At 46.2% G+C, this 21,519-nt stretch overlaps 1 protein-coding gene across 2 annotated transcripts in view; it reads right to left on the bottom strand.

The window, feature by feature from the left end:
• Window positions 1–5,767: 5,767 nt before the first annotated feature.
• The window catches only part of hivep1 (HIVEP zinc finger 1), a 192,315-nt gene continuing 176,563 nt past the window's right edge, over window positions 5,768–21,519 (bottom strand). For both annotated transcript variants that reach the window (XM_055653314.1, XM_055653325.1), the window contains 2 exons: window positions 12,596–13,029; window positions 5,768–7,524 (listed from right to left, as the gene is read on the bottom strand). In XM_055653314.1, coding sequence (XP_055509289.1) covers window positions 6,406–7,524; window positions 12,596–13,029 — 1,553 coding nt within the window. In that variant the 3' untranslated portion in view covers window positions 5,768–6,405. The remainder of the gene's footprint in view (window positions 7,525–12,595; window positions 13,030–21,519) is intronic.

The raw sequence follows: 21,519 nt of genomic DNA, 5'->3' as shown, positions 1-21,519 counted from the left end.
GAGAGGTTGATCATGGAGCAAATCAACTCCTGCCTTGACAAAAACCTGGACCCACTGCAGTTCGCTTACCGCCACAACAGATCAACGGTGGATGCGATCTCGCTGGCCCTCCACTCCACTCTGGACCACTTGGACAACAAAAACGCATATGTCAGGCTGTTATTCATTGATTACAGCTCGGCATTTAATACAATCATCCCCTGCAAGCTGGTTATCAAACCCACAGAACTGGGTCTCTGCGCATCCCTCTGCAATTGGATTCTCGACTTCCTCATTCACAGACCACAGTCTGTTCATATTGATGGAAATGTGTCATCCTTGATAACAATCAGCACGGGAAAGGTTAGGCAGGCTTGGAGCGCAGGAGGATGAGAGGTGGTTTTATGCAGGGTTATGTTACAGTTGTACAGAACATTGGCGAGGCCACATTTGGAGCATTGCGTTCACTTTTTCTCACCCAGATGTAGGAAAGATGTAGTTGAGCTGGAAAAAAATGCTGGGAAAATCGACGAGGATGTTGCTAGGATTTGAGGCCCTGAGCTACAGGAAGAGGTTGGGCAGGCTTGGACTTTCTTTCTTGGGGCGTGGGAGGATGAGAGGTGATCCCACACAGTTGGGAAATTGGTAGTAATATTACAGTTGTACAAGACATTGGTGAGGCCACATTGTGTTCAGTTTTTGGTTGCTCTGTTGTTGGGAAGGTGTTGTTAAGCTGGAAAGAGTGCAAAGAAAGCACCATTGAAAGAGGTAACAATAGACAATAGGTGCAGGAGAAGACTATTTGGCCCTTCGAGCCAGCACCGCCATTCAATGTGATCATGGCTGATCATCCACAATCAGTACTCCGTTCCTGCCTTCTCCCCATATCCTGATCTACCTAACTCTCTCTTGAAAGCCTCCGGAGAATTGGCCTCCACTGCCTTCTGAGGCAGAGAATTCCACAACTTTCTGGGTGAAAAAGTGTTTCCTCATCTCTGTTCTAAATGGGTTAATCCTTATTCTTAAACCGTGGCCCCTGTTTCTTGACTCCCCCAACATCGGGAACATGGTTCCTACCTCTTGCGTGTCCAAACCCTTAATAATCTTATATGTTTCAATAGGTTGTTGAAGGTGGTGGTTCCAGTGGAGAGTGAAGTGCAGTTGGGATCGGTTGCTGGTGTGGGTGAGTGAGGCCCAGAGCTGAGAGAGAGACAGAGCGACGGCTTACTGGTGACAGCGCATGGCGGCCAGTGTGGAAAGCAGGGCACAGGGAGGAGAAGCAGCAGTATGAGTGCAGAAATGTAATGAACAGGATTTGATAAAGGACCTCGAGGTTAATGAGCCATTAGGAGGCAGTGACCATAACATGGTCAGGTTTAATCTACAATTGGAGAGGGAGAAGAGTAGATCGGAGGTGTCAGTGTTGCAGTTGAATAAAGGGGACTATGGGGCCATGAGGGAGGAGCTGGCCAAAGTTGACTGGAAAGATACACTAGCAGGGATAACAGTGGAACAAAAATGGCAGGTGTTTCTAGGAATAATACAGAAGGTGCAGGATCAGTTCATTCCTAGGAGGAAGAAAGATTCCAAGGGGAATAAGGGGCGACCGTGGCTGACAAGGGACGTCAGGGACAGTATAAAAATTAAAGCGAAGAAGTACAACGTAGCAAAGATGAGCGGGAAGCAAGAGGATTGGGTAATGTTTAAAGCACAACAGAAGATAACCGAAAAGACAATACGGGGAGAAAAGATGAGGTGCGAAGGTAAGCTAGCCAAGAATATAAAGCAGGATAGTAAAAGCTTCTTTAGGTATGTGAAGAGGAAAAAATTAGTTAAGACCAAAGTTGGAACCTTGAAGACTGAAAAAGGTGAATTTATTATGGGGAACAAGGAAATGGCAGATGAGTTGAACAGGTACTTTGGATCTGTCTTCACTAAGGAGGACACAAACAATCTTCCTGATATAGTAGTGGCCAGAAGATCTGGGGTGACATTGGAACTGAAGGAAATCCACATTAGGCAGAAAATGGTGTTGGATAGACTGATGGGACTGAAGGCTGATAAATCCCCAGGGCCTGATGGTCTGCATCTCAGGGTACTTAAGGAAATGGCTCTAGAAATTGTGGATGCATTGGTGATAATTTTCCAATGTTCTATAGATTCAGGATCAGTTTCTGTGGATTGGAGGGTAGCTAATGTTATCCCACTTTTTAAGAAAGGCGGGAGAGAGAAAACGGGGAATTATAGACCAGTTAGCCTGACATCGGTGGTGGGGAAGATGCTGGAGTCAATTATAAAAGATGAGATAGCCGCACATTTGGATAGCAGTAACAGGATCGGTCAGAGTCAGCATGGATTTACGAAGGGGAAATCATGCTTGACTAATTTCTGGAATTTTTTGAAGATGTAACTCGGAAAATGGACATTGGGAGAGCCAGTGGATGAAGTGTACCTGGACTTTCAGAAAGCATTTGATAAGGTCCCACATAGGAGATTAGTGGGCAAAATTAGGGCACATGGTATTGGGGGTAGAGTGCTGACATGGATAGAGAAGTGGTTGGCAGACAGGAAACAAAGAATAGGGATTAACGGGTCCCTTTCAGAATGGCAGGCAGTGACTAGTGGGGTACCGCAAGGCTCGGTGCTGGGACCGCAGCTATTTACAATATACATCAATGATTTGGATGAAGGGATTCAAAGTAACATTAGCAAATTTGCAGATGACACAAAGCTGGGTGGCAGTGTGAACTGTGAGGAGGATGTTATGAGAATGCAGGGTGACTTGGACAGGTTAGGGGAGTGGGTAGATGCATGGCAGATGAAGTTTAATGCAGATAAATATGAGGTTATCCACTTTGGTAGCAAATACAGGAAGGCAGATTATTACCTAAATGGCATCAAGTTGGGAAAAGGGGAAGTACAACTGGATCTGGGGGTCCTTGTACATCAGTCTATGAAAGTAAGCATGCAGGTACAGCAGGCAGTGAAGAAAGCGAATGGCATGTTGGCCTTTATAACAAGAGGAATCAAATATAGGAGCAAAGAGGTCCTTCTGCAGTTGTACAGAGCCCTAGTGAGACAGCACCTGGAGTATTGTTTGCAGTTTTGGTCCCCTAATTTGAGGAAGGACATTCTTGCTTGAGTGCAGCGTAGGTTTACAAGGTTAATTCCCGGGATGGTGGGACTGTCATATGCTGAGAGAATGGAGCAGCTGGGCTTGTACACTCTGGAGTTTAGAAGGATGAGAGGATATCTCATTGAAACATATTAGATTGTAAAGGGCTTGGACACGCTAGAGGCAGGAAACAAGTTCCCGATGTTGGGGGAGTCCAGAACCAGGGGCCACAGTTTAAGAATAAGGAGTAAGCCATTTAGAACGGAGACGAGGAAACACTTTTTCTCAGAGAGTGGTGAGTCTGAGGAATTCTCTGCCTCAGAGGGCGGTGCAGGCAGGTTCTCTGGATGCTTTCAAGAGAGAGCTAGATAGGGCTCTTAAAAACAGCGGAGTCAGGGGATATGGGGAGAAGGCAGGAACGGGGTACTGATTGGGGATGATCAGTCATGATCACATTGAATGACAGTGCTGGCTCGAAGGGTCGAATGGCCTACTCCTGCACCTGTTGTCTATTGTTACCTGAGAACCAGGTTGGGCCCGAACTGGGAGACCTGAAACCCAGGGTTGACGAAGCAGGTATCAACGGTTAGACTGGTTTAATTTAGAGATACAGCACGGAAACAGGCCCGTCGGCCCGCCGGCTCCGTGCCAACCAGCGATCCCCGCACACTAACACTATCCTACACACACTAGGGACAATTTTTACATTTACGAAGCAAATTAACCTACAAACCTGCACATCTTTGGAGTGTGGGAGGAAACCGAAGATCTAGGAGGAAACCCATGCAGGTCACGGGGAGAACATACAGACGGCACCCCGTATCGGGATTGAACCAGGGTCTCCAGCGCTGCATTCGCTGTAAGGCAGCAACTCTACTGCTGCGCCACCGTGACCGCCCAAATGGTCAGTGGAAGAATAGGATAGATTGTCAGTGCAGACCGCCTTGATGTGCCTTCAGGATATACTGTGGGCTGCGCAGTATAAAGTCGTACAGCACAGAAACAGGCCCTTCGCCAACCTCATCCATGCTGACCTAGGTCCACCCGTTGGCCTGTAGAAGGGGACACAACCCGAAACATCACCATTTCCTGTTCTCCAGAGATGCTGCCTGACCCACTGACTTACTCCAGTGTTTTATGTCCATCTTCAGCGCCCTCCCACCTGAGCAAGTCCCATTTGGTCCACATCCCTCTAAACCTTTCCCATCCATGTACCTGCCATGGCAAGCTGTAGTTTTATCATACAAGGTATGATACCAGACGGATTCCTGGGATGGCAGGACTTTCATATGAAGAAAGACTGGATAGACTTGGCTTGTACACGCTAGAATTTAGAAGATTGAGGGGGGGATCTTATAGAAACTTACAAAATTCTTTAACGTTTCGGCCCTGAAACTTTACCTATTTCCTTCGCTCCATAGATGCTGCTGCACCTGCTGAGTTTCTCCAGCATTTTTGTGTACCTTCGATTTTCCAGCATCTGCAGTTCCTTCTTGAACAAAATTCTTAAGGGGTTGGACAGGCTAGATGCAGGAAGATTATTCCCGATGTTGGGGAAGTCCAGAACTAGGGGTCACAGTTTAAGGATAAGAGGGAAGTCTTTTAGGACCGAGAAGAGAAAATCATTTTTCACACAGAGAGTGGTGAATCTGTGGAATTCTCTGCCACAGAAGGTAGTTGAGGCCAGTTTATTGGCTATATTTAAGAGGGAGTTAGATGTGGCCCTTGTGGCTAAAGGGATCAGGGGGTATGGAGAGAAGGCAGGTATGGGATACTGAGTTGGATGATCAGCCATGATCATATTGAATGGCGGTGCAGGCTCGAAGGGCCGAATGGCCTACTCCTGCACCTATTTTCTATGTTTCTACGGTGTGACTTCCCCTGAGAGAGCACTCCTGTCCTTCCTATGAGAGGGGCAAAGTTTAAAGGAGATGTGCAGGGCAAGTGTTTTCCACGGAGGGTGGTGGGTGCCTGGAACGTGCTGCCAGGGGTAGTGGTGGAAACAGGTGCAATAGTGGCGTTTAAGAGGCTTTTAGACAGGGTAGGGAGAGATATATATTTTGGGCAATCAGATGAGATTAGTTTATAGAGTCATACAGAGTGGAAACAGGCCCTTCAGCCCAACTTGCCCACGCCGGCCAACATGTCCCATCTACACTAGTCCAACCTGCCTGGGTTTGGCCCATATCCCTCCAAACCTATCCTATCCAACGTTAGGATAGTCTCAGCCTCAACTACCTCTTCTGGCAGCTCATTCCATACACCCACCGCCCTTTGTGTGAAACCGTTACCCCTCGGATTCCCATTACATCTTCCGTCCCTCGCCTTAAACCATATCTAGGCATTATGTATGGCATTGACGTTGTCGGCTGAAAGACCTGTTCCTGTTCTGTACTTTTAGTTTAGATCAGAGTGTGGAAACAGGCCCTTTGGCACACCAAGTCCGCACCGACCACCGATCCTCGCAAACTAAGCCAAATAGCCTACAAACCTTTACGTCTTTGGAGTTCGGGGGGGAGGGGGGGGGACCGGAGAAAACCCACGCAGGTCACGGAGAGAACGTCCAAACTTCATACACGCAGTGCCCGTAGTCGGGATCGAACCTGGCGCAGTAAGGCAGCAACTCTACCGCTGGGCCACCCTGATGTTCTATGCTCTGGCAGAGAGGGTATTAATGTCGTACCAAGTGCAATATTCTATGTACCATGTCCGGAAACTGTAATAGCTGGAAAATCAGCAAAGAATATTGGATTTTCTGCAAACTGTTTCACATGATCTCATTTATTTTGGAGTGAATTTGCCTGAAGTTAAAACAGCTAGCTCCCAGCAAGGTAAGAACAGATCATGGATCCAAAATATGCGTACAATAAATATCAGCTGGTATACAATTCTTGCCTGTACACAGAAAGACTGCCCCGTAGCCATAGAAATTTACATTATCAGTGCCACATGTAATCATGTTCCTTACGATAACACCGCACATTGTAAAAAAAAATATTAAGCACAAGCAACTACTTTTTTGTATAGTTTATCATCTGTACAATTTCGAAAAACAAGAAATCTGAAAGGCACAATTTTTTTATACAACATATACAAAAATGGCCGGACTGGACAAGGAGCAAAAACCACGGCGTTCTCCCAAGTTGGTCTTAGATTACAATTGCACAAACATTATATCTACATCAAAAAGTGTGCTTTTGGGCAAAGAGAGTTCTCGGAGTAAGAAACCAGGAAGTGTCGGTCATCTTTTTCTTTTTATAAAAAAAAGGGTGGGATATCTGCACAAAAAAAGTGTCTGCAAAAAAAGGTTTTCATGTGGCTATTACTAATCTGTCTTCGTCATCGCTGCTGACGTCACTGTACTGCACCGTGCCCCGTGCCAGTCCCACAGGCTTGCCCCTTGCTTTCTCTGGAGAAGCAGTCCAATGAACGGGAGACCTGGTCACCTCTTGTGTGTCCGTGCGCGAGTGTCCCAGGGCAGAGTTTATCAAGGCTGTAGCACTCGGTTTGTTATGGATTGCCGCGAGTTGCGTGCTTCTGTAGCCGCACTCCGGCGCTGTGCCGGGGTGATTGGGTTTCCAGCTAGGGGGGGCTGTCTTCTGGCTGCAAGCCTGGGTCTGGTGGGAAACCTGAGAGAGTTGCGTGCGGCCCATCTGATGGGTGGAAGCTTCAAGCGGAAGGCTAACTGGTGCTTGTCTGTTGCTGGTTGTGAAATCCATTTGCGTGCAGTGCTTCTCGCTGCTTGTTTGAGCCTCGGCGCCCGCAGGGAGGGCTGGTGCCGGTGGAGGCAGTGTGATGTTCATGATGTGTACCCCTGGCGTGTGGGCTTGCACACTCGGTGAGCACCGAGCCTGCGGGTTGGTGGCCAACACTTGGAGGTCCACAGTCTTAAATGAAAGGCCTGAAGGGGACACCTGTGAACCTGTGCTCAAATTGACCAAATCCAGAGGCCGCAGCGTCTCTGCACACGAAGCTTTAGCCAGTTGGAAATCTGAGGTGTTTGCACTCTGCTCGACGGTGGAGTTGACCTGTGCGAGGAGCATCTCCGTCTCCGCATCCCTGGCTGGCTTGGCGTGGCCCGGTACATCGGTGCTGCCTTGGCAGCAGGAGGTCTGGTGAAGGATGCTCATAGCCGGGATGCTGAGCTGGACGGGACCGGCCCGGATGGGCACAAAGGTGGAGTATGCGGCCAGACCGGCGTGGACTAACTGGATGCCACCCACGGGCACCATGCTGTACGGAGTCTTCACCTGCTGCTGAGAGTGAAGGGGCAAGTGGCTGAACAGATGCACTTGCTCCTCACCCATCGCTTCTTGCTGCTGCCTCTGCTGCTCAACGTCCAACCTGTACGCACTACTCATGGGGGAAGAGCACGCCAACTGCCTCTCCTGGACCATCTGTGGGGGAAGGGTGATCGATGAAGGGAAAATCTGCAGCAAAATATGAAGAAAGAAATGCGTTAATATTTTTCAAAGTTGGGTGGCGCAGCGGTAGAGTTGCCACCTTACAGAGCTAGAGACACGGTACGATCCTGACTATGGGTCCTGTCTGTACAGACTTTGTACCTTCCCCCTGTGACTGCCTGGGTTTTCCCCGGGTGCTCCGGTTTCCTCTCACACTCCAAAGATGTACAGGTTTGTAGGTGAATTGGCTTTAGTTGTAAATTGTCCCTAGTGTGTGTAGGATAGTGCTAGTGTAAGTTGGTGATCACTGGTGTTCCTGATGTTGGGGGAGTCCAGAACCAGGTTCCACAGTTTAAGAATAAGGGGTAAGTCATTTAGAACTGAGATGAGGAAACACTTTTTCACACAGAGAGTTGTGAGTCTGTGAAATTCTCTGCCTCAGAGGGCAGGAGGACAATTCTCTGGATACTTTCAAGAGAGAGTTAGATAGGGCTCTTAAAGATAGCGGAGTCATGGGATATGGGGAGAAGGCAGGAACGGGGTACTGATTGTGGATGATCAGCCATGATCATAGTGATTGGCGGTGCTGGGTTGAAATGCCGAATGGCCTACTCCTGCACTATTGTCTATTGTCTATCATAGTGAATGGCGGTGCTGGGTTGAAGGGCCGAATGGCCTACTCCTGCACCTATTTTCTATGTTACTATAAAAGGCACAAATGCAACCAGCTCCCCAGAGAGGTCCCAATACCTTTCAGGGGAGGAAAGGGAATTGATATTTGAACTAAAGCTATCAAAAGGCAATAGCAGCAGAGATTGGAAGTAATGCAATTTTCCACTTTAAACATGGAGACAATAGAAGGAAAATACTTTGAACGTTACAACATGGAGTAGAAATTCAATTCATGAATCATAGTCATACAGCATTGAAACAGGCCCTTCGGCCCAACTTACCCACGCCAACCAACATGCCCAATCTACACTAATCCCACCAGTCTGCATTTGAATCATATTGCTCTAATCCTGTCCTATCCATGTACCTGCCCAAACGTTTCTTAAACATAGCCATAGTCCCTGCCTCAACTACCTCCTCCGGCAGCTCGTTCCGTACACTCATCACCCTTTGTGTAATAAAGTTACCCCTCAGGTTCCTATTAAATCTCCCCCCCCCCACCTTAAACACATGTCCTTTGATTCTCGATTCACCTAATCTGGGCAAGAGTTTCTGTGTGTTTACCCAACCTATTCCTCTCTAGATTTTGTACTCTATAAGATTAGCCTTCATCCTCCTGCGCTCCTGGGAATAAAGTCCTAGTCTGCTCAACCTCTCCCTGTAGCTCAGGTCCTCGAGTCCTGGCAAGTTGCTTGTAAATCTCTGCACCCCTTCCAGCTTGACAACATCTTTCCTATAACATGGTGAACCAAACTGTACACAATACTATAAATATGGCCTTATGAACTTATGAAGCCACCCCTCGACCTTTGAGAATACAGAGAAAACAATCCAAGACTGTCCATTCTCACCCTGTATGTTCATAAGTAGCAGAATTAGGCCATTCGGCCCATTAAATCTAATCCGCCAATCAATCATGGCTGATCTATCTCTCCCTCTCAAACCTATTCTCCTGCCTTCTCCACATAACCCCTGACACCCGCACTAATCAAGAATCTATCAATCTCTGTCTTAAAAATGTCCACTGACTTGGCCTCCACAGCAGTCTGAGGCAATGAATTCCACAGATTCGCTACCCTCTGACTAAAGAAATTCCTCCTCATCTCCTCATATCCTAAAGGAACGTTCTTTTATTTTGAGGCTGTGCCCTCTGGTCCTAGACTCCCCCACTAGTGGAAACATCCTCTCCACATCCACTCTATCCAGGCCTTTCACTATTGGGTAGGTTTCAATGAGGATCCCCCTCATGCTTCTAAACTCCAGCGCGTACATAGAAACATAGAAATTAGGTGCAGGAGTAGGCCATTCGGCCCTTCGAGCCTGCACCGCCATTCAATATGATCATGGCTGATCATCCAACTCAGTATCCCGTACCTGCCTTCTCTCCATACCCTCTGATCCCCTTGGCCACAAGGGCCACATCTAACTCCCTCTTAAATATAGCCAATGAACTGGCCTCAACTACCCTCTGTGGCAGAGAGTTCCAGAGATTCACCACTCTCTGTGTGAAAAAAGTTCTCCTCATCTCGGTTTTAAAGGATTTCCCCCTTATCCTTAAGCTGTGACCCCTTGTCCTGGACTTCCCCAACATCGGGAACAATCTTCCGTGCAGGCCCAGCGCCGACAAACGCTCATCAAGCATTCATCTTAAGATGAAAGTCTTCAATCTCGGCAGCATTGTTTTGAACCTCAGAGGTTGACCCAGCTAAAACAATGATGAGTTGGGAAGGAACATGAGCAACAAAGGTCAGAATCTCACCCTGTAAACAGCCCAGAAAGTTGAGGTATTGTCTAGCATTTGGCATTCCTCACATTCCCTAAAATTAGGCTACAATGATTTATGAATTCCCTGGAAACATCTTACTCATAGTTCATTAAGGAGTGTAAATTCAATGGATTGAATGCACTAACAATTATTGGGCCAAGAGAGGGGATTTAATATCCTGAAATTCTTTAGATATTCATCTTAATGCTCAAGTAACAATGACCAAGGAATAATTAAAACAAAAGCAGCCGCGACCCAAACATATGCATGGTGCATTTCAGGCTTATCAGATAACACAATTCATACCAAAACTAATATAAGCATAATATTGTTAACACGTCACCTTACCTCGTATTACTTTCCAAACACTAAACAAATCCTTTACACAATGTACACATTCCGATATCTTTTATTAGATAATAACTCACCATAGTTGTTTTCGTAACCCAAAGTCGGGTCACTTATAACTTTCATTTTACATTGAATAACTAGATTTAAGTCAATAACAATATCGTGATATGTTTTTGAAGTTGGAAGAGTTGGTGAGAGTTATCTCCGAGTGTAATTCTTCACAAGTGCAGTCACCAGGGGATACATTTTATAATGCAGTCGGATTAATGTCTGTCCCCTACCTCACTAGTTAAGGGAAAGTTAGTTTTAGTTTAGTTTAGTGTTCGGAGATACAGCGCGGAAACAGGCCCTTCGGCCCACCAGCGATCCCTGTACACTAGCACTTTCCTACACACACCAGGAACAATTTACAATCTGCACCAAAACCTACAAACCTGTACACCTTTGGAGTGTAGGTGGAACTGGAGCACCCGGGGAAAGCTCACGCAATCACGGGGAGAACGTACAAACTCTGTACAGACAGCATCCGTAGTTAAGATGGAACCCGGGTCTCTGACGCTGTGAGGCAGCAACTATACCACTGCGTCACCATGCCACCCTATGGCAATGGCCAACACTGTAGCAATGCATTCTAATAATTTTACACAACTCATTTGTTGCTTCATTCACACCTAATGTTTAGCCAAGGTGAGAATTGTTAAAGAGATACCAAGATTGACATTTGATTATTGTTGAATAATATTTGATGTGAGGTATGGAGAAGCACAATCCTTTATGTCATCCTATGATGATGATTGAATTTTTGATTCATTGAATTGATTAAAAGATACAGAATTGAGACAGGCCCTTTGGCCCACAACCTATTGATCAACCGTTCACTCTAGTTCTATGCTATCCCACTGTCACATCCACTCTTAAAGATAGCAGATTCAGGGGATATGCGGAGAAGGCAGGAACGGGATACTGATTGGGGATGATCAGCCATGATCACATTGAATGGCGGTGCTGGCTCGAAGGACCAAATGGCCTCCTCCTGCACCTATTGTCTATTGCCCTTACACCCGAGTGGCAATTTACAGGTCAATACACCTACAAACCTACACATCTTTGTGGGATGTGGGAGGAAACCGGAGCACAACCGGAGGAATGCCATGAGATCACAGGAAAAACGTGCAAACTCCGTGCAGGCAGCACCCGAGATCAGAATCAAACCCAGGTCTCTGGCGCTGTAAGGCAGCAAGTCTCCTGCTGCGCCAATGTAGTGCTCCTCGATTTTTGATAACAGTGTTTTGATATATGGTAAATTCAACCACAATTTGTTAAATAATACCAAGATTCTGCTCACTTAAAGCCTTGGTGGCAGCAAATAAGATAAATACAAATGAGTGGTTTCATTTATGTAACGAGACTTTGCCTGTATTATAATAATATCAGGTCGACACAGAGTGCTGGATTAACTCAGCGGGTCAGGCAGCATCTCTGGCGAGAAAGAGCGGGCGACGTTTTGGGTCGGGAACCATTCTCCACCATTCTTCAAACCTACTCAGATAAAATTAGGTTTGTCTTCAATACAATTCTGCAGGAATTTAGTATGTAGGGAATAACTCTATAGTATTATTTAGTATATAGGGACTAACTCTACTGAACGTTTTTCCTTCCATTATTTATTATGTAAAGGTATATGTGTGTTATGATTGTGTTTATAGTTTGTTTGGTTGTTTGTCTTTTTGCACAAAAGTCCGCGAGCATTGCCACTTTCATTTCACTGCACATCTCGTATGTGTATGTGACGAATAAACTTGACTTGACTTGACTTGACTATTACTCGGAAATTTAGGAAGTTAGGGGAAGCACGGTAGCGCAGTGGTAGAGCTGCTGCCTCACAGTGCCGGAGACCCGGGTTCGATCCTGACTACAGGTGCTGCCTGTACGTAGTTTGCACGTTCTCCCCGAAACCGCGTGGGTTTTCTCCAGGTGCTCCGGATTCCTACCACCCTCCAAAGACGTACAAGTTTGTAGGTTAAACCATTTTGTTGCACTGAAAAGTGCAATGACAATAAAATTGAATCTAATGTAATCTAATCTAATCGGCTTCGGTAAAAATTATAAAGTATCCCTAGTGTGTAGGGTAGTGTTAGTGTACGGGGTGATTGCTGGTCGGCGCGGATCCGGTGAGCTGAAGGGCCTATTTCCGTGCTGTAACGGCAAAACTTAAATCTAAAACTACTCTTTTGATTGTAAAGTTCATAAATTAATCTCTTTGAATCGTTTTTGAATTAGAACATAATATATACGGCGGAACGCGGGTACCTTTGAGTCATCTACGGTTCTCCTTCCAAGTGTTTCAGCTGTGGACTTTGGCCCAGTGTTGGGCAGGTCACCTCCAGCTGAAGGGAATATGTTTGTCTCCTCTTCCGCCCCGTACCAATGGGTGTCTCTCGCGGTCTGTCCCAGCCAAGCATCGCTGGGCAGCCTGTCGAGATGGTGGGCCTGCCTCAAGCAGTCCTCTGCTGTCCTCACAGCATGGGCCATCAGAGAGGCCGAGGCAGCGTTCAAGGTGCCAAGCTGGTCGTTCCGCTGCATGCTGTGCTGGGGGCTGGCTGCTACCGAGGGAGTGGCTGACAGCCCCACGTCCCCCTGGCTGTCTTCATCATCGTCGTCGACTTCATAATCTTCCTCATCCTGACAGTCCGAGTCTTCAGCGTCCGAGTACGTGCACTCGTTTCCACCTCTTGGTTTATCACCTGTGAAATAAACAAAGCAGTGAGCCACAGCAATGGGTAACACTCATTCAATACTGGAGTAACTCAGCGGGACAGGCAGCATCTCTGGAGAAAAGGCATCGGTGACGTTTTGGGTCGAGACCCTTCTTCAGACTGAGAGCCAGGGGAAAGGGAAACGAGAGATCTCGACAGTGATATAGAGAGATATAGAACAATCAGTCAGTGTCTCACTGTCTGTATAACTCGGTGTCACCTATCCCAGTCAACAATGGACTATTGTGCGCAACACCTTTCCTTGATCATCGTTGCTTTTTGCATATCTTTCATTCATTTGTTCTATACCTCTCCATACCATTGTCTATACTTCTCATTTTCCCTCTCCCGACTCTCAGTCTGATGAAGGGTCTCGACCCGAAACATCACCTATTCTTTTTCTCCAAAGATGCTGCCTGACCCGTTGTGTTTAGTTTTAGTTTATTTTAGAGATACAGTGCGGAAACAGGCCCTTTAGCCCACCGAGTCCGCGCAGACCAATGGACCAAAACACAAGGTGATGCAGGCAGGCACGGTGGAGGGAATGGACAGATGACATTCCAATCGGGAACCTTCTTCAGACCTAAGTCACCAAGCTATCTGAGCCAAAAATCATGTGCAGGGTGGAAATGGGGAGAGTCTAGGACCAGAGGGCACGGCCTCAGAATTAAAGGACGTACCTTTAGGAAGGAGATGAGGAGGAATTTCTTTAGTCAGAGGGTGGTGAATCTGTGGTGGTGGTGAATTGCCACAGACGGCTGTGGAGGCCGTCAATGGATATTTTTAAGGCAGAAATAGATTGTGAAAGGCTTGAATAGAGTGGATGTGGAGAGGATGTTTCCACTAGTGGGAGAGTCTAGAACCAGAGGCCATAGCCTCAGAATTAAAGGACGTTCCTTTGGGAAGGAGATGAGGAGGAATTTCTTTAGTCAGAGGGTGGAGAATCTGTGGAATTAATTGCCACAGACGGCTGTGGAGGCCAAGTCAGTGGATATTTTTAAGGTGGAAATTGATTGATTCCTGATTAGTACGGGTATCAGGGGTTATGGGGAGAAGGCAGGAGAATGGGGTTGAGAGAGATAGATCAGCCATGATTGAATGGTGGAGTAGACTTAAAGGGCTGAATGGCCTAATTCTGCTCTTATCACTTGTGAACTGCAGATGCTGGGTTATACCGAAGATAGACACAAAAGGCTGGAGTAACTCAGCGGGTCAGGCAACATCTCTGGAAAAAATAGATAGGTGATCCTTTAGGACCGAGATGAGAAAAACATTTTTCACACACAGAAGGTAGTTGAGGCCAGTTCATTGGCTATATTTAAGAGGGAGTTAGATGTGGCCCTTGTGGCTAAAGGGATCAGGGGGTATGGAGAGAAGGCAGGTACAGGATACTGAGTTGGATGATCAGCCATGATCATAGTGAATGGCGGTGCAGGCTCGAAGGGCCGAATGGCCTACTCCTGCACCTATTTTCTATGTTTCTATGTGATGTTTCAGGTTGGAACCCTTCTTCAGACTGAACATTAATCAGGGAGATTTCACATCATAAAAATGCTCTTCTGCATATGGTATTTTCAACTTCAAACCAGTTTGCAGAAACATAGAATTGCAAATACTAGTTTACAGAAAAAAACACAAAGGATTGGAGTAACTCAATAGGTCAGGCAGCATCCCTGGCTTGGATAGGTGATGTTCTGGGTCTGGATCCTCCTTCAGACTGATCACTCGTTCACACTAGTTCTACGTTATCCCACTTTCACATCCACTTCCCACACACTAGGGCCAATTAACCTACAAATCCTCACATCTTTGGGGTGTGGGAGGAAACTGGAGCACCTGGAGGAAACCCACGTGGTCACAGGGAGAGCATGCAAACTCCACACAGACGACACCCGAGGTGAGGATGGCACCCGGGTCTCCGGCGCAGTTTTACCAGCTGAACCACTATGCCGCCCTAAAAACAAAACTCACTCTGGAAAGTAGATTCTCCACAGATGTCATCGGAGGGATAGATCGGAGTTAATAATAGCTTGGTAGGATCTGGAAATGTTGCAAGGAATTGAGTGGCTTAGTTATAGGGAGAGGTTGAGACTCTTCTTTGGAGCGCAGGAGGATGGTGGGTGATCTTATAGAAGTGTATAAAGTCATGAGAGGAATCGATCGGGTAGACGCACAGTCTCTTGCCCAGAGTTGGAGAATCAAGGAGCAGAGGACATAGCTTTAAGGTGAAGGGGGGAAAAATTAAATAGAAATCTGAGAGGTAACATTTTCACATAAAAAGTGGGTGGTGGGTGTATGGAGCCAGAAGAGCAACAAACTGCCACAAGACGTAGTTGAGGCTGGGACTACAGCAACGTTTAAGAAACAATTAGACAGGTACATAAATAGGGCATGTTTAGAGGGGTCTGGACCAAATGCAGGCAAGTGGGACGTGCAGATTGGACTTCTGCTTTACTGCACATCAGAAGCAAGAGATACACTCAATTTGTGGGGTAAATGTCACGACTAATGCAAATTTCAGTCAAGTGCATAACACGGTGTCAAATGCAATGGAAACCGGATGTTGGAAAACGAAAATAAAACTAGAAAGTGCTACAATCTTGGATGGATCTGTGGAAAGTGAAAGTATTAAGGGATCATGCCTTTCACTGCCCCGTGAGGTCTACATTCATGGATTATAGTCTTTGTTTTAAGACTTTGAATAGAAAATTGACAATGGAAAGAAGCCGGGGATGATGGTGGAAGGTTGCTTTTTGGACTCGAGGCCTGTAATAGGAGTAACTGTTTCACACAGAGGGTGGTGGGTGTATGGAACGAGCTGCTGGAGACGGTAGTTGAGGCAGGTAGTATCGCAATGTTTAAGAAACATTTGGACAGGTACATGGATAGGACAGGTTTGGAGGGATATGGGCCACACCACATGCAGGTGGGGCTAGTGTAGATGGGACATGTTGGTCGGTGTGGGCAAGTTGGGCTGAAGGGCCTGTTTTGGCTCAGACAACCTGATGCACTCACAGAACAGCTTTGATAGCCAGAATGGCCTCGCCCCGGCCTCAGAGGCAGTCAAAGAATTCACTGTTATCAGGGCCACAGACCATCTCCAACTTTCAAGATCGTTAAAGTAGTTTTAGTTTTAGTTTTGTTTAGTTATAAAGTGCGGAAACAGGCCCTTGGCCGACAGAGTCTGCAGCGACCAGCGATCCACGCTCATCAACACCGTCCTATACACACTAGGGACACTTTACATTTATACTAAGCCAATTAACCTTAAACCTGTACGTCTTTGGAATGTGGAAGGAAACTGAACATCTCGGAGAAAACCCCAAGTAGTCACGGGCAGAACGTACAAAGTCTGTACAGACAGCACCTGTAGTGGGGATCGAACCCGAGACTCTGGCGCTGTAAGGCAGCAACTCTACCTTAGCGGCAGAGCTGTGGTGAATATAGAACAGCATCGTACTGGAACAGGTCCTTCGGCCCACAATGTCCGTGCCAAACATGATGCCAAGTTAAACTAATCTCCTCTGCCTGCACGTGATCCATATCCCTCTATTTCCTGCATATTCATGTGCCTATCCAAAAGCCTGTTGAACGCCACTATTGTATCTGCCTCCACCACCACCCCTGGCAGCGCATTCTGCCACCCTCCACTCTGTGTAAGAAACATGCCGTTGCTATTTCCACCCTGAGAAAAATATTCTGAGGGTCCAATATCTATGCCTCTTTTGATTCTATATACTTCCATGTAATCCCGTGCTACCTGCTCCATGGTCGGATAGTCAGCGACTAAACTGTCTCCCTCACCTGGTTTTCCAGGTGAGGAGGGGGCTGTGGACCCCCAGCCGGACCAAAAACAAGACCTGTCAAAGGGCGGACGAGCCAACGGCCATCCACACTTCAGTAGAAGTTGTGATCACTGTCGTACACGGCATTGTAAGGCACCGTGCCCGCTGATGGTTTCAACAATGATGACGATGATGTCTCCTCTCAAACTCCAGCTTTAGAAAGTAACACAATTTCAGACTTTTTTTACTGAACTGGACATGGATGTGTGATAAAACGAGTTTTCCGATACATAAATTGCCTAGTAACTCAGCGGGTCAGGCAGCATCTCTGGAGAACATGGATAGGTGACGTTTCACAGAGTGCTGGAGTAACTCAGCGGGTCAGGCAGCATCTCTGGAGAACATGGATAGGTGACGTTTCACAGAGTGCTGGAGTAACTCAGCGGGTCAGGCAGCATCTCTGGAGAACATGGATAGGTGACATTTCGGATCAAGACCCTTCTTCTGAATTACTGACCCACTTACTTCAGCACTTTGTATCTATCTTTGGTATAAACCAGCATCGACAGTTCCTTTGTTTCTATAACGAATTGCAGATATTGACTTATAAAATAAGTAATAGATGAATACAGGGGGAGAAGATATAGGCAACATTTTGGGTGGAACCCTTCTTCAGATGGATCTTGAGTCTGAAGAAGGACCTCGACCTGAATCGTCACCTATTCCTTTTCTCTTTGCCTGACCCGCTGAGTTACTCCAGCATTCTGTGAAACGTCACCTATCCATGTTCTCCACAGATGCTGCCTGACCCGCTGAGTTACTCCAGCACTCTGTGTCTGTCTGTCTGCAGCTTCTTGTTATTCCATCTATTACATGCCAGGCTGTGTCCTGCTCCTCCTTTCCCCCTCCCTCCACCACCATTTGCCTGTGGACGAGTCCAGACCCTAAACCCATCCATGTTCTCCAGAGATTTTGCCTGACCCAGCATTTTGTGTGTATCTTATGGTTGGTGGATGAGAATGTAGATGACAATGTCCTTTGGTAACACGCCACTGTGTCCTCAAAGCAGAAGCAGTACTGCAAGAAAATGCGAAGACTGGTGCTTGGTGTTAAAGAGTCCAATCCTCACACCCATTGCCACTTGTATAACAATATTATGCAGAATAATTGGAAGTGTGTTGGAGAATGAAATAGTTAAGCAAGAAACCATCCAGCTCATACAACCTAGTAGAGTTATTCTATAAAACTGGAACATCACAAATGAATTCACAATGGAACGTACTTTCAGATAAGACTTAAGAGAATTCTGATGTATCTAAAGTACTAAATTATGTAATCATGTTCACGAACAGCAACATATTTTGTAAAAAACCCCTTTGTTAAATGCTATGTCAGGAAGTAGCATTGTAATTTATTGTGGGATGCCAGAGACACCGAGACTGCTTGCTATACAATGGGCTTGTTTTTTTCAACCAGACAGTTAAAAGGGGAGGCAGACAAGGAGATCATCACAGGTGCTATTAACCTATCCTGTGCTGGAACTTTCTATGTCTGAAGAAGGGCCCAGACCTGAATTGTTACCTCTCCTGAGATGCCGCCTGACCTGCTGAGTTACTCCAGCACCTTGTGTCCTCTTTAGTAAACCAGCACCTGCAGTTGCTTGTGTCTCATTGTTTCTCTTGAACGTCTACAGGTGTACAGTGGAGAGCATATTGGCTGGTCGAATCACGGCCTGTTTGGCAACCCGAACGCCCAGGATCACAAAAGATGGTAAAAGGTGGTGAACACCGCCCCGGTCCATCACAGGTACTGACCTCCCCACCATCGAAGGGATCTACAGGAGTCACTGCCTCAAAAAGGCAGCCGGCATCACCAGAGACCCACACCACCCTGGCCACACACTCATCTCACTCCTGCAATGGGGAAGAAGGTACAGGAGCTTGAAAACTGTAACGTCTAGGTTCAGGAACAGCTTCTTTCCTACAGCCATCAGGCTATTAAACACTACAACCTCCAAATAGACTCAAAACTATATAGATGGGGGCTTTGCTCATAATTGTTGAATTATCTTTCTGTGTTTTTTCTCTAGATACTGTACTTTGTTGTGTATTCTGGGTTTTACAGAGTACTATGTTTGTATATCCATTGCACTGCTGCAATTAAGAATTTCATTGTTCCACCTCCATTGGCAATAAAACACCCTTGGTTGCCTAGGGAGGAACTGCAGATGCTCGTTTAAACCGAAGATGGACACAAAAAACTGGAGTAACTCAACGGGACAGACAGCATCTCAGGAGAGAAGGAATGGGTGACGTTTCGGGTCGAAACCCTTCTTCAGACAGCCTTGATTCTCTTGACTCTTTATATAAATCTCAAGTCAAGAGTGTTTTATTGTCATATACAGTGGCTTGCAAAAGTTTTCATACCCCTTGAACTTTTCCACATTTTGTCACGTTACAACCACAAACGTAAATGTATTTTATTGGGATTTTATGTGATAGACCAACACAAAGTGGCGCATAATTGTGAAGTGGAACAAAAATGATACATGGTTTTCAAATTTTTTTACAAATAAAAAAACTGAAAAGTGTGGCGTGCAAAAGTATTCAGCCCCCCTGAGTCAATACTTTGTAGAACCACCTTTCGCTACAATTACAGCTGCAAGTCTTTTGGGGTATGCCTCTACCAGCTTTGCACATCTAGAGACTGAAATTTTTGCCCATTCTTCTTTGCAAAATAGCTCAAGCTCAGTCAGATTGGATGGAGAGCGTCTGTGAACAGCAATTTTCAAGTCTTGCCAGAGATTCTCAATTGGATTTAGGTCTGGACTTTGACTGGGCCATTCTAACACATGAATATGCTTTGATCTAAACCATTACATTGTAGCTCTGGCTGTATGTTTAGGGTCGTTGTCCTGCTGGAAGGTGAACCTCCGCCCCAGTCTCAAGTCTTTTGCAGACTCTAACAGGTTTTCTTCCAAGATTGCCCTGTATTTGGCTCCATCCATCTTCCCATCAACTCTGACCAGCTTCCCTGTCCCTGCTGAAGAAAAGCATCCCCACAGCATGATGCTGCCACCACCATGTTTCACAATGGGGATGGTGTGTTCAGGGTGATGTGCAGTGTTAGTTTTCCGCCACACATAGCGTTTTGCATTTAGGCCAAAAACTTCAATTTTGGCTCATCTGACCAGAGCACCTTCCTCCACATGTTTGCTGTGTCCCCCACATGGCTTGTGGCAAACTGCAAACGGGACTTCTTATGGCTTTTTTTCAACAATGGCTTTCTTCTTGCCACTCTTCCATAAAGGCCCGATTTGTGGAGTGCACGACTAATAGTTATCCTGTGGACAGATTCTCCCACCTGAGCTGTGGATCTCTGCAGCTCCTCTAGAGTTACCATGGGCCTCTTGGCTGCTTCTCTGATCAATGCTCTCCTTGCCCGGCCTGTCAGTTTAGGTGGACGGCCATGTCTTGGTAGGTTTGCAGTTGTGCCATACTCTTTCCATTTTCGGATGATGGATTGAACAGTGCTCCGTGAGATGTTCAAAGCTGGGAATATTTTTTTATAACCTAACCCTGCTTTAAACATCTCCACAACTTTATCCCTGACCTGTCTGGTGTGTTCCTTGGGCTTCATGATGCTGTTTTTTCACTAATGTTCTCTAACAAACCTCTGAGGCCTTCACAGAACAGCTGTATTTATACTGAGATTAGATTACACACAAGTGGACTCTATTTACTAATTAGGTGACTTCTGAAGGCAATTGGTTGCACTGGATTTTATTTAGGGGTATCAGAGTAAAGGGGGCTGAATACTTTTGCACGCCACACTTTTCAGTTTTTTATTTGTAAAAAAATTTGAAAACCATGTATCATTTTCCTTCCACTTCACAATTATGCACCACTTTGTGTTGGTCTATCACATAAAATCCCAATAAAATACATTTACGTTTGTGGTTGTAACATGACAAAATGTGGAAAAGTTCAAGGGGTATGAATACTTTTGCAAGCCACTGTATGTACCGAACTGGTTCAATGACATTTTTACTTGTAGCAGTAGCACAAGTTTGTTGTCTGAGATTTGGAATCTCAGGAGATTGTGGGCCTCTACGCAGGGCAGGGCAGTCTTCGCTGTCTTGATGAAAAGAGTGTTTACAGTCTTTAAAGAAGGATAGGAAAGGTTGAGATGGATATCACTCAAATGCTGGCAGCAAATAGGACCAGCCCAGTATGCCAAATTGGTCGGCGTGGACAAGCTGGGCTAAAGGGCACTGTTTTTGTGCTGCTGCCATCGTTTAAGAAACAGTTGGCCAGGTACATGGATAGGACAGATTTGGCGGGTTATGGACCAAACAAGTGGGACGAGGGTAGCTGGGAATTTGTTGGCCAATGTGGGCGAGTTGGGCCGAAGTGCCTGTTTCCACACAGTATCACTCTCTCTATCATTCTATCAGGAGCTCAAACCTGGCATGTCCCAAGGACCAGGAGATTGTAGTGATTCATGTACTCCTGTATCCATCTGAACCATGAGCCACCAACAGCAGGTCTCTCAGGTACAATAACAATTGCTGTGTATGGAGGAACTGCAGATGCAGGTTTATACCAAAGAAAGACAGAAAATGCTGGAGTAACTCAGCGAGTCAGGCAGCATCTCTGGAGAAAAGGAATAGGTGGCGTTTCGGGTCAGGCCT

This window comes from Leucoraja erinacea, chromosome 2, assembly GCF_028641065.1.
Source record: "Leucoraja erinacea ecotype New England chromosome 2, Leri_hhj_1, whole genome shotgun sequence".
Taxonomy (NCBI): domain Eukaryota; kingdom Metazoa; phylum Chordata; class Chondrichthyes; order Rajiformes; family Rajidae; genus Leucoraja; species Leucoraja erinaceus.
The sequence above is the reverse complement of the archived record's forward strand: the minus strand, read 5'-3'. Positions and strand labels throughout refer to the sequence as shown.